The 14,226-nt window shown below is 43.7% G+C and overlaps 2 protein-coding genes across 3 annotated transcripts in view; one reads left to right on the forward strand and one right to left on the reverse strand.

The window, feature by feature from the left end:
• Nucleotides 1–14,226, reverse strand: part of Cd96 (CD96 molecule) — a 77,910-nt gene that overhangs the window by 37,795 nt on the left and 25,889 nt on the right. For both annotated transcript variants that reach the window (XM_006975808.4, XM_076548920.1), the window contains exons 5-6: nucleotides 12,343–12,398; nucleotides 384–474 (exon numbers count right to left, since the gene is read on the reverse strand). In XM_006975808.4, the coding sequence (XP_006975870.1) occupies nucleotides 384–474; nucleotides 12,343–12,398 (147 nt within the window). The remainder of the gene's footprint in view (nucleotides 1–383; nucleotides 475–12,342; nucleotides 12,399–14,226) is intronic.
• On the forward strand, nucleotides 5,955–6,542 carry Zbed2 (zinc finger BED-type containing 2). The gene is given in 3 exon segments (XM_042258923.2): nucleotides 5,955–6,069; nucleotides 6,072–6,167; nucleotides 6,170–6,542. Coding segments are annotated over 3 exon segments (504 nt in total). The 3' UTR covers nucleotides 6,463–6,542.

Consider the following 14,226-nt stretch of genomic DNA (forward strand, 5'->3'; position numbering starts at 1 on the left):
GTGGTGCTGAGAAAATGGAATGTAATATATTAAAATAACACGATAGAACAGATAGTAATACAACACAATCAGAGATATCATTGTTAACCACATGTTTATTTGGATGTTTTTGTCCTCAAAAAAGATGTTTGCCTTCACTAACACCAATTAAATGGTGTGTATGGTCTGAAGAAATCAACTGTACCACTTTTATTTTGGAAGATGTTGCCTCCTACTCCCTTGGAAGAATCAGATGCAGTATCAGAAAGTGACACCTGGTAGGTAAGATGATTTTTTTTTTTCTTAGAGAAAGAATTACTTTTAAATGCCAAGGTCAACTTGGGCACCAAGGCTTTCTAATACTTGGTGTTGCCAAACCCCTTCCCATGACTTTGCTTCCTCACCTTCTTCGTCGCCTTGAAGAAACGTTTCATCTATTAACCAGGTGATATTTGCTTTGGGGAACACATTCTTCAGTAGGCAGGTAAATACTCTCTACAACAGACAGAAAGAGGATTATTTGCAAATTAAGAAGAAATCCTTGCTGTCTCTGTCTCTATGCATATGAGATAACTTAGCAAAAAATGACTTTGCCTACCTTTCACTGTGCAAGACCACACAGGGGCCTTGGCAAATTAGTGGCTAGAACCCTAGACCAATTTAGGAATGTAAGACTATCCTAAAGTTGTATGAGATTTATGGGTTCTGAGAAATAAGACTGTTACTAAGATGGCACTAAATGGGAAGAAATCATAGAGTAGAAGGAAGGAGCCTCGGAGCCAGAGAAGAATCTGGCTAGATTAAAATTCAAAGGGGACTGAGACATTATTTTTTGTTTCCAAAATAGTGTGAAAGACTGTCTGTAGCAGTGGTCATAGAAATGATTTTAAGTAAACATATCACTTGGGAGCTTAAATTTTTCATAATCCTTTTTTGTTTTGGTCTTGATTCTCTCTCATAGACAGTGCCTACTTCCTATTGATAGATGACAAATAGGAAAAATTAGGGTGTCATGTGGATAAAGGAATTAGAAGCAATTAATGGTAACAGATCTCTTGGTAAAACATTTTGTTTTGAAATAAGCAACACATGGAAGGATGTGTAGCACAGTGGTTTGAATGAGAATGGTCCCCACAGGCGCATATATTTGAATGTTTGGTCTCCAGTTGGTGGAACAGTTTAGGAAGGATTAGGAGGTATGGCCTTGTTGGATGAGGTATGTTATTGGGAGTGAGTTCTGAGGTTTCAAAAGCCCACATCAGGCTCAGGCTTGTTCTTTCTGCTGCCTGTGGATAAGATTTAACCTCTCAGCTACTTCTCCAGTGTCTTGCCTGGCTGCCTCCTGCCATGTTCCCCACCATGATGGTCAAGGGCTTACCCCCTGAAACTGTAAACAAGCCCCCAATTAAGTGTGTTACTCCATGTTTCCTTGTCCATGGTGTCTCTTCACAGCAATAGAAAAGTAATTAAGACAGGTAACTATGTTATAAAAGCAGAGTTTAGTTAGATCTTATTTTCAACACCTTTCATCCTTTGGAAAATGCAGATTTTACTCCATATCATGGTGAACATATCCCATAATGTTTTTTAGTTCTCATTACCTTATCTGATGCTCTCTAAAATTATAATTCCATTTCTAGCTATCTGTTTTCTTACTACCAATGTGTGAATTTTGGTAATGCCTGGTCCTTGTTCTAGGTATCTAAATGTTTCCCACAATTGTTGAACCTAACAGTAGTTAACTGGTAAAGAACAGTGAACCGAATGTAATACTGGTGTGCCAATCCACCAACTAATTACTCTTAAATAAGTCAAACCTATAAAGCTGTGACTCTAAACTCAAGGGATTTTCCTGGTAGAATCCTCTTTATGTGCAGTTTCCTGGCCCTCAGTGTATTGCAGTTAACTGGGTGTGTGTGTGGGGGGGGGAATGGGGAGTGGGGGGGGGGAGAATTCCAAAGGGTTCACTATTGTACCTAGGACAGCAGGTGGCAAATACGGTAGCTCTCAGCAATTCTACTCTTTTAACATTTGTCTTATTTTTCAGAAAAATGTGGATATGTACATGTGACAGGGTTGTAGAATTTAGGAAATTATAGGGTGTGGGATATAGCTCAATGGTAGAATTCTTGCAAAATATGCAGAGTGCTCTGGGTTTGATATCCAGCAATTTTAAAAAGTACCATTTTTCTCCCCTTTCTTAAAAACATCAAAAGTAAAACTAGGTCCCCTAGAATATATAATCTTATTAAATAAGAAAAAAAAGAATTCAGTTTATTTAGTCTAACAAGATGCAAAAGAGTGATTTTTATGCACTGTTGGTCCAGGATTGAGTAGAGAGATCTAAGAGATGAAATGTTGACAGCAAAGTGGTTACACATGATGTTGCATCTGGGGCTCCTGAACTTCTCATGACTCACTTCCTCTACTCTCAGCCAGCTACCAAGGGATGGTGGTGGTGTACCACCGGGGACAAGGAGCAGTTCTGCTGAAGAAATCTCTGCCAACTCCAAAAGTAGCTGAATGATTTGACACTTGAAATGATTCCGATTTTCGGTATTGTTTGTTTTTGGTTCCCTGTGATAAAACACTGACAGAAACCTAACTTGGTGGAGGGTTTAAGTCATCTTACAGACTGCAGTCTGTCTTAGAACAAAGCCATGGTAGTCACTTAAGGCAGGAACCTAAAGGCAAGACCCACCTCCAGACTGTTTTCCAATATTTGGTTCAAGAATATGGGTCTTATTCTAAAATGCCTCTGATCTCTAAAGCTAAAATGCCAGAGGGCACAGTAGTTCAATCTTAGTTCAGATGCTTCAGGAAATATCAGACACATATGGTATTGCTGAGAAGCGATGTTGTCTTCATTTGGGCCCTCGTTTAAAATGAGCAAGAAGAGGATGTTAAATCTGAAAGAAAAACGGAGTAAATATGTATACTAGTGTAAATGCACCAAAGATGATTTTTTTTAATGGACAGAGCAAGCTGAGACTGACAGACCAGAGAAAAGACTACAACCCTACAACCCTGACTGTATCTATGACTGTACATGTACATATGCATACATGTACAGTACATATGACTGCTCATTTTTTTTTTTTTTTTTTTTTTTTTTTTTGTAGCTGGGCTGACAGTTCAAACGAACTTAGCTGGCTTACAAAATAAACCTTTTTTCTTGCTTCACTAATACTGTCTTTTATGAGAGGTGAGTCTACAGCTAAGTAACAATTCTTCATGTACAGATGGAATACTGAATTATCCCTAGTTACCAAACCTGCATTGAGACAGCAGCTGTCCCAATAGATTTTTTTGCTTTTTAGGATAATTTTGAAAAAATCAAGGGTTTCGTGAAGAAACAAAGAAAGGCACTGATCACAGACCTGGTTCGTTTTGTCTCTCTATGCATTTTTGCATCTAACTTTTCCCTTCTGTGTCACTGTCTCCTGTAGTTTACCTTGGGTCCCAGGACACAGTGCTGGTTGATAAGCATCTATTTGACAAGGACTGAGGAGCAGCGAGCCTTGCAGGACAGAGTAGCCCCCAAAGAGGATGATTCTAATGATGGTAGGGCGTGCCCTGTAAGAAGAGTCAATATCTCATGGGAACCAAATTATTCCCTTCACTTAATCACAGGGATAGGACATTTCAGACCCGCTTGCAGAACTCAGAGTTGAATAGTCAACCTTAGCACACTGTGACCAAAACTGCTGCATTATTAGCGCCCTCACCTTCTACCTCAGTTCTCCCTGTGATGAGTACTCTGAAGGTGTACCTGGGACTCTTCCCAGTGTGGCTATGTTGGCTATCTCATCTGTCTTTCACCAGTACCCCTTTTAATTGATGTGCTGGCATGGGCACCCAGCCTAGTCCATTGGGATTCCCAGGATTGGTGGTTTTTTTTTTTTACCCCCAAACTCCAGTAACAGAAAAGGAATTCAAAAGAAAAGTTTCCCAAGTTTTCAAAAACAATTCTTAATCTCATCTGACGTCTTTCCTCTACTCACCCACCCTAAGTTGGAAATGTAACGTTTAGTCTCTACATAATTTGCACTCTGACATTTCTCTCTTTTCTTCTGTGCTGTAAGCTTTTTCTTCCTGTGGACATTGTCTTTGGAAATGTTCCTGTCTCCTCTTGGTAGGTTTTGCTTCCCCAATTTAAATACAAATGTGAGTATATATTTTCCAGAAGTGGTGATTATCTTTCTGAGAATTCAAGCCAAGAGCATTTCAGCTTTCTGGACTCTAGTTACATGATGCAATAAAAGCGCTCCAAAATCTGTATCTTAATTTCCCATCGTTCTTTGAATTTTCAGTTTTCTTTCACTTAATATCCTCCTTCCTGTGAATTCTTTGGCTTTTCTGCTGAGCACATTCATAGCAGCCATAGATTTTAGCTAAATATAAAACTTTATGATCTGACAATTGGGATGATACTTGAAATCACAGGGGTCTTCACATTTGGGGGAGGCTGTATTCCATCCCGCCCACTTTGTCTTACAATTCTTTGCTTGAGAGGCTGGATACCCATGCAGGAGGAAAAACAACTAAGGCACCTACAGGTACTCCATCTTCTGTTTTCTGCATAGCCAGTTCCCACAGACAGCTTTTTCGGTGGTGGAGGAGGTAGACATTAGGTTTACATTTGAGTTTGAGGATTCCAAAACACCTCACCAGCACACGAAGACCTCGTGGAAGAGAGAGGGACCTCGACCCAGAAGGATCCTCCTCCTGAGCTCAGATATGCATTAATCATCACCCAGAGTGTGAAGGGGTGTGCTCATCGAGCACCAGAGAGATCAGAAACAAGTTCAGAACTTTCCCTGCCTGTAAGTGCTTGTTGTGGCTGGGTGGAGGGGCATTGAGAGAAGAGGATTTCCCGACCAGACTTTCAGGGCTGCAAGCTGGATGAATACATTTTTCACTCATTTACAAAACGACTCAAGAAAGAAGAGAGAAATGAGATTGTTGTTAGGAAGCAATAAAATTTCCTGCTTATTTATCTGCATTTGAAATGGTGCAAATAAGTTAAACACCTGTTGTGAGGTGCTTGGGGAAAGTTTGGTTGGCTGTTGGCTTTGCAGGCCATTGTGTCAGGAAAGGAGAGGTATGGTAAGCTGCTGGCAGAAGACTACCAGGCAAGCCTAGTCTATAGGACTTGTCCACTTCCTTCTCCTCCTGGCATGCCGACCTTCTTGCTTAAAACAGTTAAGCCCGCTCCGGAGATTCCTTAGAATCCCAGCCTCCGAGGGACCTCTGAGGGTCAAACTTATGCTGAGAAGTTTCTTACATAGATCTTGAGAGACTTTTCAGTGCTTAGACAGCACGCTGAGCAACTCCTGGGAAGCAAAGGTCTCCCTCCCACCAACTCCTGTCTGTGTTCCCTTCACCCGTGAGGCCCTGCTGTGAGCATCCTGAACATCATGGAGTGGAGGCTGTTCTTCCTGTCTCTAAAATGCAGTCAGCTGTCAAGCTGCACAGAGACAGGAAGCAGTTGGGGGGGGGGGGCGGAAATCAAGGGGAAGCCTGGATCTTCCAATATTTAAGTGTGCTTGTTGTCGTGGGTGGTCTAAGAACACTGGGTCTGCCCCAGAGATCAGTATTTGTTGGACAAGGAATGTCTTTGTTACTGGAAATACGTTTGTTGCGGGGAGACCAGTAAGTATCTGGCAAACAGAACAAATGAGTGAGTTGGCTATTTTGCTAGGACCAGACTCACCCCAGGGTTCCAGTAAAGCAGAAATTGAAAACTTCATATCGGCATGTATGGCCAGCTAGAACATTACTGTGGATCCCTAGTCCCTTCCCACCATCTATCAACCTTGTTGTTCGACTAAAACATTTTGCACACACCTAGGCACACTTTGAAGACAGTGTGGAAGCGGAGGCATGATGAGGCCAGAAGAGGATGAAGAAGGTTAGAACTAGGATGTTGCCAAAAGGATTTTCAGAGATAAAGGAGAAGGTAAGTAAGGCCAATGCCCCAGAACAAGGGCATCTGATTTTCTAAGGCCTAAGAGTATTTCCACTTGGCCCCTGCTGGTATTGGGCCCAATCCCAAATAATATGCTACCTGTCACTTAGATGTGAGTCATGGCCTAGGGTCAACATGGGCACCACCATCCCATGGAAGCATCTGGAAAGCACAAACAGAGAGGAGTTGGAGAAGAGCGGCCACAGCCTCACCAGGCAGCACCCAGACCATGTCCCTGGCTCCCTATAGCCATCAAAGGTGACTGGGGCAAGCTCCTGGAGCAGGTGAATGCCCTAGCTTTATGGACCAGTCAGAGGGAACAGGAAGTGCTGAGCATGGAGAGGCCAGTAGAGTGGTGGGAGGAGACTGTGGAAGGGAGGGAGGGAGCACTTGAGGAGGAGGTGGGAGGGGCCATCCTGGAGATGAAGTAGAAGGTGAGAGTGGAGGAGGTGGTATGCCTGAAACCAGAAGAGGACCTGCCTGCAGCAGCACATCCCTTCCGTTCTGTTTAAACTCTGCCCGTGGGCATGCATTCTGAAAACACTGGCTTTCATCACATTGGCTCTTGTGCAAATATGAAGCAAAGTAGTATATGGAGTGCTTTAAAAAAAAAATGAGCAAACATGTGAGTCGATCTTTCCAGGTATGAGCAGAATAAATGCTTATCTACAGGGTTTGCTGACCCTTGGTTAGAAGTTCAAGATGCGCTAATGAGACACACGGATTACTTTGTTGCACGTGCCTGTGAGTTGTTTCTGGCTAGACTATGTGGGTCAGAAACTCCAGCACTTAGCTTCAGGGGAGGCAGAGATTTGAATGGAATGTGCCTACCTGACCAGTTCGCCCTCAGAGGCTCAGAGACAGCAGCAGGCAGCTGTGTTTGCAAGCATGCTGATGGTGATCTGAGGCAGGATACCAAGGTTATTCTGTGTGTCCAGATGGAAGGACTGACAGCCTTCTATCTGAGCTGTCTGGACTTCCGCAACAAATCTCTCTGTCTTCTGGCCATAACCCTTTCTTTTATTCTTACATTAAATCTGTATAACATGTCTGTATCTTGTGAGTTTTTTCGATAATCTAACTAAAACCAATTAATGCATAATTAGGATAGAGAAAATAAAATACTTCTCATCTCACTGGGTTTAAATATTAAGAGTAAAAACAATGTGTGTTGGCAATATGGGTCAGGTGTTAAAAGCACCTGCTGGAGAAACCTGATGGCCCAAGTGCCATGCCTGAAACCCAATGCAGAAGGGGTGAGCCAGCTCCTGAAAGATATCCTCTGCTCTCCACATGTGTACCACGGTACTGTGGGCCTGCACTCACACGTACAACCCCACACACACACACAACACACACACACAAATAGTAATTAAAATAAAAAAATTTTAAAGAATGAAAATACTATAATTTTCTCACAAATATTTAAAAATTTCATCCAACTCCACATTAAGCTATCAGGGAGACAGAGTGGGTAACTGAGAGTCAAGTGAAACTCGGAGAGACAAAGAAGGGAGACAGTGTGAGGAGAAACGAAGGGGAGAGAGGAAATGACATGGAAAAAGTGCCAGAGAGAAGTGGGAAGGGAGGAAAGAAAGATGGTGCTGTGGGAAAGTTTCGTGATGGATAAAGAAAAGAGACCATGCTCGCCAGGGTGACTAAAGGAGAGAGGACATTTTCCCAGATCCCAAAGGCACAGTTTTAACGAGTTGACTTTGTTTCATGCCCAGAAACCAGACATTCATTTGAGAAGTAGGTTTTGGATTTTCGTGGCACCTCTAAAATACGAGCTGCATGGCCATCCATTGTTCTCTAATATTTTATTAAAAGGCTCATCTTTAAATGTTCAGAGATGCTTTGGAACAGAAAAAGAAAAAGGTTCTAATAGTCCATATGGAGCAAAAAATTTTCTGGGTTGCTGAAGCTATGTCTAAAATATTAACTTAGGGAAAGAATAAAATCAAACTGAATGTGACTGTGGCCTCTGTGCCAGGGCTGTCTGTTATTTAAGATGGATCCTCCAGCACCTTTTCCTTCTTTCCCACTTTTAATGAGTTGATGAATCCTCATTGTCAACTTTGAAGGACTAAGAACCTCATAGGAAACATACCTTGGCTGTATCTAGGAGGATATTTCCAAAGAGGTTTAATTGAAGAAGGAAGACATGTCCTGAATGTGGATGACGCTACATGGACTAAAATCCAGATTGAATAAAAAGAGTAGAAGGAGCTGGGCTCACATCTATAATCCCTGCACTCTGGAGGTGGAGGCAGGAGGATGGCCAGTTTAAGATCATCCTTGGCTATATAGTGGGGTTGAGGCCAGCTTGGCTTATTTGAGACCCAAGAGAGATGGGGAAGGGGACAAACTGAGCCCCGACATTCATCTTTCTCACTGTGGACATGGTGTGGCCAGCCACACCCCACTCCTACAGCCAGGGTTTTCTGTGAAAATGACTGTATCCCCCTCTGAAACGAGGGTACAGTCCTCTTTTAAGCTGCTTCTGTCAGGTATTTCGTTAGAGTAACGAGAAAATGGCTAACACCAGCGAGCAGAGTACAGACAGAAGGAGAGGAAGATGGTGACTCCTAGTCTTCGTGATGACCAGGTGTTCCAGCGTCACCTTTCCTGAAAATGATGGAGACATTGTTTTAAAAGGTCTCATGTGGCTCACTCTTGCTGACTGTGGTGATGATAGTGAGACCTGCTTTCTCAATGAGCTATCTGTGGAACAAACCGAAGTCTAAACACCAGGCTTTCGGAAACTCAGGCTACGCCATGGCCCTGAAATACTCCTTTGTTTTCTCTTGAAAAATTGCAACTTTCCTTCCCATACGGTTTCCCCACAAGGTGAAGCCCCACTTCCAGGGCTGTGTCTGTCTGTCTGTCTGGGCTGAAGGCTACATTCAACAGAGAAGATGATGGCCACAAGAAGTGCCCAGACGCTTGGAGCCAGAGCTATTTTGTGTCACAGAAAGAGGTTGTCACACCGATCTCTTAAAAACAAATACATGAATAAGCCACATGCACGAGACTTAAGAAAAATTGAGCAACGCATAAAGGTTCAAGCTTTGCAAAACTCAAACTAAATAAACACAAGAAATTGAAATCTGCAAAAATGCACCAGAGTTCTGCTAAAGTCATGTTCATTTCATTGTTGGGGTTATGGTATGTTTTCCATGGATCTTATTAATGCAGATTCCTTTCCTCTCTATATACCATACCCTTAAGCCATGTTTGCTTCCCGTGTTTTGTGTTTGGTCATTTGCTTTAGACATTATTTTTCTATATTCTATTAAAACAATAAGAGAATGGAATGACATGGACAGAGCCCGTGGAGATCATCAGGTTAACATGAAACCTACAAGCAGAAAGGAGACAGCATGGCTTTTGAAAGCTCAAATTGCTCAATAAACTCTGGGGACTCCACACATGTCTCTTGCCTTACTGTCTTACCCGCTATGGGCTATGGGATTGTTTGTCCTGGCGTCTTGTAGTTTAATGCAAAAATCTGCACGTGGAGGGGCCCTAAAATTTTGACTAAATCCACATCTCTCAGCTGCAGGAGTGAGTCTGTATGCTGTGTGGCAGCCTGATAAAGTCTTGTCCTCAGGAATACATAAGATCATGATATGCACAGGTTGAATACTCTCTGTGGATATCGATAGTATATATTCCATTCTGAGAGGCATCACTGTTAGCATAATGCTGGGTCTTGTTTGTGGTACAGAAAAGATACATTAGTCACAAGCTTTATAGGTTTAACTAACAACAGTGGATCACATCTCATAATGGACCGAGTCCCCAGCAGAATCTCACACCTAAAGCCGCTAAGCTCAGGCCTCCAGTACATGGACACTGATTTAGTTCCTTTCTGGGGAATTAGGGGGTAGGGAATTAAGATAATCGAACACCTGTGGCTACTTGGTGGCAGGCACTTTGCAAAGAGTCTCTCCTTTGATCATTCCATCATCCTTATAATGTTGGTATCATTCATTGCCCTCTTCCACGAGTAAGAAAGATAAAGAAGTAAGATTCCAGTTTTTCAAGTTAATGGATGGAGAAGTCCAACCCAGTTCCACCAGTTTCTACAGCATGTCCTAGTTTTCCCTTTTCTTTGTCTCATTTTGTTTCTTAGAATGATCACGGATCCCTGAAGGCACAGGCAGAGGAAAGGATGGGTGAAACCAAGTGAGACTGATGAGTGAGTAGGGAGAAACATGCCTGAGATACCTACTGTGTGCCACAGACTCTAGAACTGCATATTGATTTTTTTTTCTTTTTGGTTTTTTTCGAGACAGGGTTTCTCTGCGTAGTTTTGTGCCTTTCCTGGAACTCGCTTTGTAGACCAGGCTGGTGTCGAACTCACAGAGATCCACCTGCCTCTGCCTCCCGAGTGCTGGGATTAAAGGCATGTGCCACCACTACCCGGCTCTCCTAAGAATCTTATGAAATGTTTATTAGCCCAAAGTTTCAGAGAGTAGCCCTCTGAGGCTCACGGTAGTTAACTACTTAATGTGGCTACATAACTAGTAACAGTTAGATTATACTTCAAGTATGTGTGCTCTCTGACCAAGGTGCCCTTTCTTCTCACTAACCCAACCTCCCTGGGTGTATCCCTGCATGCACTCCAGCTCAGTTCGTTGTGAGTTACTCAGCCAACTCTGCAGGGCTTCCTGGCTTTCATGTCTCATGTATAAAATAACAGATGCTCTATTGGGGAGGATGGTTGAAAGTAAAACAAATGAGTATGTTAAGATGCTCCGGAGAGTCAGCGAGTTATTGAAGATACAGCACCAATCCTAAGAATACTAGAGGGAAGGATTCATAAGGTTGTCAAGATTTTTCAAGCATCTCCAGGCCAGCCATGGTTACGTGGAGGTGGAGAGAGATGAATATTCACTGGTTTCTCAGGGAATGATGCATGTCCCTTTGTTTCCCCAGTCAGCATGTAGGCATGCATGGGTACCGAAGAGGAAATTTTATGACTTATGGAATGGAAAGCCAAGTACTCCTTTTTTAAAAAAATTTTTCAACTGGGATTCTTGGATCTGATTTTATTGTTTTATATCTGCACCGAGGTCATCTGAATCAGAAACACTGGCACCAAGAATCTGCAAGAAGTTCTAAGAAGAAGAGCATACATCCATTGAAAGTAGTATTGTTGGATTATTTGTTGTATTTAAACCATTAAAATGAATGAAGTGCACTGATGCACCTGGGGCTTAATTGGAACAGAAGATAAATGACTAAATCTGTCTTTATTATGTTAAAAATTATAATACCAATTAATGGACACACATAGTTCGATAATAGATGTCTAGGGTCATCCAAAATCACCCCCACAGAATTTGAGCCATGATTTATGTGCAGCTATGGAATTAAATGACTGATATCCAGCAGGATCAAATAATCATAATATTTGTGGGATGAGAAGCTGCTAAATATAGTTTGTCCATACCATATAACAGGGAATGCATGAGAATATTTATTCTTCCTGGAATTTTGAAAAGCTTAAGTGAAATCACAGGCCAGAGACAGAGAATTAGAATGGTGTTGCAAGGGCGTGGTGACACACAGTTTTAATCCCAGTACTGGGGCAGAGGCAGTTCAAGGCCAGCCTGGTTTACAAAGTGAGTTCCAGAACAGCCAGGGCTACACAGAGAATATGTGCATTGAAAAACCAAACCAAACTAAACAAAAAACAGAACTAGCAAGGATAACAGCAGTAGGATTTATTAACCACTTGCCACACACCACACACACTCTTTGAAGAACTACTCGTACATTGATTTCATTATTAAAACCGTAACAAGCTGATATTACGATTGGGTAGGCCACACACAGTCAGTCCGGAAGTGTGTCCAGATCCCATGACTGGAGGCTGAGAACTATTCTGAAAGATGTGAACTCGGAGCATCGTGTTCTACTTTCCCTTTTCTCCTGCCCTTCCTCTTGTTGCCAGGGAAATAGCTGGGTTTGGGAGGAGGGCAGAGAGGGTACCATTTCTCTTCTCTTACAGCAATGGGAACGCTAGCTCAAGAGAACAACAAATTCAGCGTAGCTGAGCAGAACTCTATTCTACCGGGATTCACACTGCTTTCTGTCCCACTTTCCCTCAGTTTTTTATCACACAGACACTTCAACAATTGAAATACCCCCACAGCCCAGGAAAGTGAGACCTAAGGATGCAGCTCAGACCTTCTGAGAACAGTAAGTCAAAGCAAGGATTTCTATTCCGTTTCCAGAATCATCCCAGCTTTCCTTCCTTCACAGTGGCAGTAAACTGGCTAAGGACCAAGAAATAAGGTCTTTTGAGGAAATGTTCCTGGCAACTCGGCCAGGCTTGGCATATAATATTATAGATGTTTAAAGGATTTGATGTAACTCACCTCTCCTAAGACATCCTTAGTGGTGTTTTCCACGATCATGAGGATTTCTGGCTTAGCTTAAAGGTAAATAAAATACAGTTAGTGGCATTGGATTCTATTCTACTTGCCCGTGTGTGTGTGTGTGTGTGTGTGTGTGTGTGTGTGTGTGTGTGTGTGTGTTATTTACATTTAGGTGTGTGTTTGTGGTTTATGAGGTTCATTATTCATTTGCAACTACTTAATAAACACTCATGGATTGCTCAGCAGTGTACTAGATGTCCAAGAAACAAAGGTAGAGAAATTACATGTGTTGTCTTCAGAGAACTTACATTGTCACAGTTAATACAGATAAGTTAGAAGTTGCAACGCACTAATAACAGTATTGAGTGCTTTCAAAGAAAAAGCATTTCTAACCCAGTCTTGGAGTAGAGGCTTTGGGAGGTGTGATGTGGTGCTAGGGATGATACAGTGAAAACGGGACTGTGGCGGGGTGGAGTGGGAGAGGGATGTAGTGGGAGAGGGGTAGAGTGGGGGAGGGGTGGAGTGGAGGAGGGGTGGAGTGGGAGAGGTGTGGAGTGGGGGAAGGGTGGAGTGGGGGAGGGGTAGAGTGGGGGAGGGGTGGAGTGGGAGAGGGGTGGAGTGGGGGAGGGGTGGAGTGGGGGAGGGGTAGAGTTGGGGAGGGGTGGAGTGGGAGAAGGGTGGAGTGGGAGAGGGGCGGAGTGGGGGAGGGGTGGAGTGGGGGAGAGGTGGAGTGGGAGAAGGGTGGAGTGGGGGAGAGGTGGAGTGGGAGAAGGGTGGAGTGGGAGAAGGGCGGAGTGCGGGAGGGGTGGAGTGGGAGAGGTGTGGAGTGGGGGAGGGGTAGAGTGGGAGTGGGGGAAGGGTGGAGTGGGGGAGGGGTGGAGTGGGGGAGGGGTGCAGTGGGGGAGGGGTGGAGTGGGGGAGGGTGGAGTGGGGGAGGGGTGGAGTGGGAGAGGTGTGGAGTGGGGGAGGTGTGCAGTGGGGGAGGGGTGGAGTGGGAGAGGTGTGGAGTGGGGGAGGTGTGGAGCGGGAGAGGGGCAGAGTAGGGGAAGGGTGGCATGGGGAGAAACAAGGGGGATCCTAAGCATCCCAAGGCCAAGGAAATGGATCAGTTACAGGACCTTGAAGGGAATCAGGAAAACACGTGATACTTGTTAGGCTTGCTTGGCGCTGACAGACATCAGGAGAAACCAAACCCTGGTTGTCACATGAAATTGAAAGTGCCTCAAGTGCCTTGAAGCTGAGGACGGGAGGATGGCCTGAGATTCTCTGTCCCGTGTGGTTTAGGGGCCTGCTGAGCATTGATGTCTATTCACTGATGGCTGCTGCTCAGCATCCTCAGGACCCCCCTGCCTCACTCAGGACTCACTGAGAATATGAGTGAAGCTGGAAGGAGATAATATAACAGATGGGAGTCTGTGGGTAAATACCTGGGCTTCCTTGCTCTTCCTTCGAGACATCAGATGTGTGTGCTTTATTTTAATGGGATTCATTTAGTATTTGTTTGTTTGTGTATTTATGAATTTGTGTGTGTGTGTGTGTGTGTGTGTGTGTGTGTGTGATATGTGTGAGTGCTGGCTCCTGAGTGCCATAACATGCCTATAAAAGATCAGTAGACAATGTTTGGGTGTTTGAACCGCTCTTTCCACCTTGCATTCTGGGGCTCAAAAAATAAAATAAAATACTGTTACTGGTGCATTGCAACTTCTAATTTATCTGAGTTTGTGTGCAAGCCCCTTTAACCACTGAACCACCCCACCAGCCCCTGATGTGTATTCTGTGCCGTAGTTCAGAGCTCTCAGCAAGACTGGCCTCTAAGCTTGAAGAAGTAGCTGGTTCGGCCATGTGCATTCATTATCTTCCTCCCTCTCTAAGACTCACTTTCCC

The sequence above is a fragment of the Peromyscus maniculatus genome, chromosome 12 (genome assembly GCF_049852395.1).
Source record: "Peromyscus maniculatus bairdii isolate BWxNUB_F1_BW_parent chromosome 12, HU_Pman_BW_mat_3.1, whole genome shotgun sequence".
Taxonomy (NCBI): Eukaryota; Metazoa; Chordata; class Mammalia; order Rodentia; family Cricetidae; genus Peromyscus; species Peromyscus maniculatus.